This window comes from Naegleria gruberi, assembly GCF_000004985.1.
Source record: "Naegleria gruberi genomic scaffold NAEGRscaffold_108, whole genome shotgun sequence".
Lineage (NCBI taxonomy): Eukaryota > Heterolobosea > Eutetramitea > Acrasida > Naegleriidae > Naegleria > Naegleria gruberi.
This window is the reverse complement of record NW_003163219.1, coordinates 6269-11622: the sequence shown is the minus strand read 5'-3', so window position 1 is coordinate 11622 and position 5354 is coordinate 6269. Positions and strand designations below refer to the sequence as shown.

The 5354-nt window shown below is 31.1% G+C and overlaps 2 protein-coding genes across 2 annotated transcripts in view; one reads left to right on the top strand and one right to left on the bottom strand.

The window, feature by feature from the left end:
- Positions 1 to 1861: 1861 nt before the first annotated feature.
- Positions 1862 to 3901, top strand: NAEGRDRAFT_76287 (uncharacterized protein; the record flags this gene model as incomplete). The annotated part of the gene is made up of 1 exon (XM_002668746.1): positions 1862 to 3901. The coding sequence occupies one exon, from the start codon at positions 1862 to 1864 to the stop codon at positions 3899 to 3901; it is 2040 nt and encodes a 679-aa protein (XP_002668792.1).
- A 422-nt stretch (positions 3902 to 4323) lies between these two features.
- NAEGRDRAFT_76286 (uncharacterized protein) overlaps positions 4324 to 5354 on the bottom strand; it is a gene marked incomplete at both ends in the record, with an annotated part of 3107 nt that continues 2076 nt past the window's right edge. The window contains one exon of the mRNA XM_002668742.1: positions 4324 to 5058. Coding sequence (XP_002668788.1) covers positions 4324 to 5058 — 735 coding nt within the window. The remainder of the gene's footprint in view (positions 5059 to 5354) is intronic.

Here is a 5354-nt window from a genome sequence, read left to right as displayed (position 1 = left end):
TGTTTTTTGGCCACAGGTGATTTGTTGGCTCAGATTTTTGGTTTCAATAAATTAACATTTTCCAAATTTAGTACCTTTCAAAGTTTGTTAAAAATCGGTGAGTAAGCTAACCCATGTTGTCTGCAATTGTTTCTAAATGGATTTTTGTGCCTTAATAAAATCAGAGTTGTTTCTTAAGAAGAAACATTTTTACAATTAAATGAAAGGAGGTATGAAGAAATATTTCGTAATTTTCTGACCACCATACGCCCCTAAATGAAATGTAAGATTTCTACCACCTCAAACTAATGGGTGCCACACAGTAAAGGTCGCCAATTGAAAACTAAAATCTTTGAACTTTGATTTGGTGGGAAATTCAATTAATGAATAATTGGCAAATTCATCTCCTTGCACTCTAAACAGTAATTCACTACCAAAGTTGTGGGAATACCAGATTCTCTAGCAAGTAGAGTGGTGAATAAACCAATGTCAATGTTATGTGGGGTGAACCTCCCATAGTTTTTTCATCATTTAATTGTTTTAAAAAATTTGTCACTCCTTACCATTATTAAGCATTTTTCATCATCACACCATCAAAAATGTTGAACACTCACTAGTAATGTTCTTCTACCTGGTTTTATGTAGAAACCATCTAAAATTCGCAACAGAGAACATGATATAGTTGTTCTTGAAGAATATTTTCTAATAGTTTATTTTTCTGCTCGGATTACAATTAAAAAAAATGTCTTCACTAGTTGAGACCGAAAAAAATAGCTTTACATCTCCCCAAGAACTAACTCAGTTGTTCGCCCTATTACCTCAGTGCAGGCCACCATAGTGTCGTGTCATATTACATATACACAGCTATACTCATAATTTTATCACCCATTACTCATTATCCCTCACCAAACTACTATTAATTTTATTATCCTTATTATCCTCATGAAATTTACAAATACTTTACAATTATCCATTTTGCATATTATTCATACTCCACCTGTTACCCATCATCTTTAGTTTAATGAAAAGGTTACACTAGCTCACCAGACCGAAAATAATAGTGGTGAGCACACATTCCCTTTCTCCATCATCAATTATACAATTTATACTCTTATATTCAATATATTCATCCATTCCCTATCTCCATCATTAATTATTCAATCTATATTCATCCAATGAGAACAGAATAAGTTAGTGAAATTGATTAATAATGAATTCCTCCCATCTAGTCTTGGTTAATGACAGATGCAAATAATCCAAACCATCAAACTCTCTTGAAGTTCTGTGCAAGATCGAGAAAGATGCTTGATTATTCCAATATCCTATAAAGTGGTCCTTGAAAGGATATTTAACAGAATCATTACTAAATCACTCAAACAACCGCTCAAACTCAACCAATCACTGCCAAAAATTTCCCTTCTCCTTCATATTTCTACCTCCATCAACAATGTAAATTCAAACGAGAACGTATAATAGCACTCCCAAACATTCAATGAATTCCTCTCATCTGGTCTTGATTTGTGACCGATGTAAATAATCAAACTTTCCAACTCTCTTGGGTATGCAAGATTGAGAACGAATGAAAACATTATTTAATATGTTTACTAACAAAGATAGGTTGGTAATCTCTGGAAGTAGACTAAAGGAAGAAATTGGATAAGCCCAATAGCTAAACTTCTCATTTTCAATTTCAAACAACAAACTTAACTCAAAATTATGACAAACCTACATGGCACTTTAAATTCCCCAAGAATACAAAGTGAACAATCCTATCATTACTGAAGTATCTGTGGATTGAATCAATCTCACAGCAATTTATTCAATCACGAGTCTGAATGACAATTAAATTGTAATAAATTAGATTTCTAAAAAAAAAAAAAAAATGTCTTCACTAGTTACGAGGGCACAACTGTTTAATCCTTCTAGTGTTTTTGTTTCATCAAATAATGAAGTTTATATTGCTGATTTTTGTAATCATAGAATTAGAAAAATATTAGAAAATGGAAATATTGTAACAATTGCAGGAAATGGAAATTATGGATTTAGTGGTGATAATGGTCCTGCAACAAATGCACAATTTAATTATCCTTGTAGTGTTTTTGTTTCATCAAAGAATGAAGTTTATATTACTGATTATAGCAATCATAGCATTAGAAAAATATTGGAAAATGGAAATATTATAACAATTGCTGGAAATGGAACTGTTGGATTTAGTGGTGATAGTGGTCCTGCAACAAATGCACAACTTTATAATCCTTCTAGTGTTTTTGTTTCATCGAAAAATGAAGTTTATTTTACTGATCAACATAATAACAGAATTAGAAAAATATTAGAAAATGGAAATATTATAACAATTGCTGGAAATGGAACTTATGGATTCAGTGGTGATAATGGTCCTGCAACAAATGCACAATTGTATAATCCTTATAGTGTTTTTGTTTCATCAAATAATGAAGTTTATATTACTGATTATAGCAATCATAGAATTAGAAAAATATTGGAAAATGGAAATATTGTAACAATTGCAGGAAATGGAAATTATGGATTTAGTGGTGATAATGGTCCTGCAACAAATGCACAACTGAATAGGCCTAATAGTGTTTTTGTTTCAAATAATGAAGTTTATATTTCTGATCAAAGTAATCAAAGAATTAGAAAAATATTGGAAAATGGAAATATTATAACAATTGCTGGAAATGGAAATTATGGATTCAGTGGTGATAATGGTCCTGCAACAAATGCACAACTGAATAGGCCTAATAGTGTTTTTGTTTCAAATAATGAAGTTTATATTTCTGATCAAAGTAATCAAAGAATTAGAAAAATATTAGAAAATGGAAATATTGTAACAATTGCAGGAAATGGAACTGCTGGATTCAGTGGTGATTCACCTTTTAATATTATAATGTATCCTCATATTGGAAATAAGTTATTAACTGGAAATAGTAGCTTGTACTCCAAAATAGAATATAATTTGAAAAAACATTCAAGAGATCAATTATTTGGATTTCAAATTTATGGATTCATTCCACTCATTGAAAAAATTTCACCAAAATTTAGTAATATTTTGAAGAATGAAAAGATGCTTTGTTTGATGAGTTCATCACAACAAGAAATTATTCAAAAATTAATTGATTCTTTGCTGTATGATAAGAACAAGGTAAAGTTTAGCAAAGAAGAAGTGTTGGATGTTTTATTCATTTTGGGTTTATTTAAGAATGGTGAATTTATTGATTTGAAAAGATCATTGACAAGTGAATTTGTGAACTCATTCACATTAGAAAATCTTACTTTCAAATGGGAAACAATTGAAAATTTACTCAAAACTTGCAAAGAGGAATTTGGTATTCAAAATTACATTCTCGATCAATTGAATAACCATTGCATTGAATATGCTGCTGTTCAAATGCAAACAAAAGAAGGAAACACTTTATTATCGACTCTTCCAATAATTATGAGAAATGCTACTGCCATATTTCCAAAAATGATCATTACTGAACCAACTGCAATTAATATTGAGGAAACAATTGAAAATGAACCACAAACAATTGAATCATTATATGGTGATATGAAAACAAGTGATGTAAAAATCAAAATGGGACAAAACAAATACTTATATTGTCACAAAACTGTATTGAGTTCATCAAGTACATTGTTTAATGCATTATTTGACAGTGGATCTTGTTTCAGTGATTTGAGTGATGATGGAATATTCACACCTGACGAATCAGAAGATTTGGAATTATTGGAAATTGTGATCAAATATTGTTATAGAATTTCAATTGACAAAATTGATGCTGTTAAAATTATTGGATTACTTGATATGGCAATGAAACATGAAATTCAATATCTAATCAATTATTGCAAGAATAACTTTACTCTATCCATTGATAATTACTTTGCTATGCTTGAAGTTATTTGAGCAATTTTTGAGAGAGATTCTCAAGTTTAGCATTGTCAACAGAAAACAACTCTTCATAGATCAAAATAGAATTTCCAAATTACCTGAAAAATTTTGGCAAGAAATCTTAAAGCTTTCACAGGACTTTTGAGATTGAGACATGAAAATAATTATAATAATTTATGTGATGCATTGTCATTGACCTTTTACTATTCGAGACGGGACTGTACTCTCTCTCCACCTCAATAAACAACAATACTTGGTAATGACTCAGCTTCCATTTTCTCTCAATGGTGCGTTTTGAATACAGAGGAAAAGACTAAATTATGACAAATACTTTACATTCTTAAAGCTGTGAAGTAAAAATTGAATCAGATGATGAAAGCTACTTATCCTCTCAAATAAACGAATGTCTTACTGTTTTATTTAAAATGGTATCTAAATTACATAATTAAGCATTCTTGTTGGCTTTCTTCATTTTCATTGTTTCTTCTTCCTTGTTGTTGAATTTGTTGTTGTTGTTGATTGGGAGGGTTATTATTATTGGTAGCTACATACATGGCTCCTAAAGAAACTGCCCCAACAACAGCAAGTGCTCCCCAGAATGAGCCATTTCCTTGGTTAGTAGTAGTGCTTGTTACAGGTACTTCTGAATCCAATCTTGTTGTTTGCTCAAAATGTTCTGGTTCAATGAGATCCTTTGTGTGATCTCTGAGCTCTCCATTTTGGCCATTGTAAACTCCAAATGGTTTGATTGTACCAATCGAATCTGTATCCCATTCAAGAATTTCAGTCAAATAGTGAGAGGCATTGTTGCCACATCTCGTAACTTGTTCTCTGAGTTTTTGAAGTTTTCGTTTTTGATTTCTCCAAACCACATCTGGTGAATAGTTAATATGCTTTGCTTCCAATGCCAAAATATCAATCTTTCCATCATTACGAAGTTTAGCAAGAATTACATCTCCTTTGTAATGAGAAGGAAGATGATATTCGTATGCAATTAAATAGTCGTATTTACTTAAAAGAAATGCTTCACATGCTTCTTTTAAGACCTTTGCTTCCTCTCTAACATCAGCTCTTTCATGATGCTCTACATCATAATCAAGTTTTTCAGTGCATGTAGTGTGTAGTTGTCTCAAAGTTTGTCTAATTAAATTACTTGGTGCATAAAGTGTTTGCTATTGATCTGTTATAAACAAACAAAAACGACGCATGTGATACACCAACACACATGTTTGAGTCAACAAGACAAGTATACAACATTTGTATCTCCCATGACATGCGTGGTCACATGTAACATTCATGGTACTAACTCGCCATACTCTTCTTACTCATTTTCAATATCAGATTGGAGTAGCTTGGTGTATCTAATGTAAAATGGAAGAATATTAGGAAGAATTTGAAGGAATAGAAATTACCAACCACACATGTCATACGTATTACATGTTTTATTCATATCTCTTAATTCCAGAGA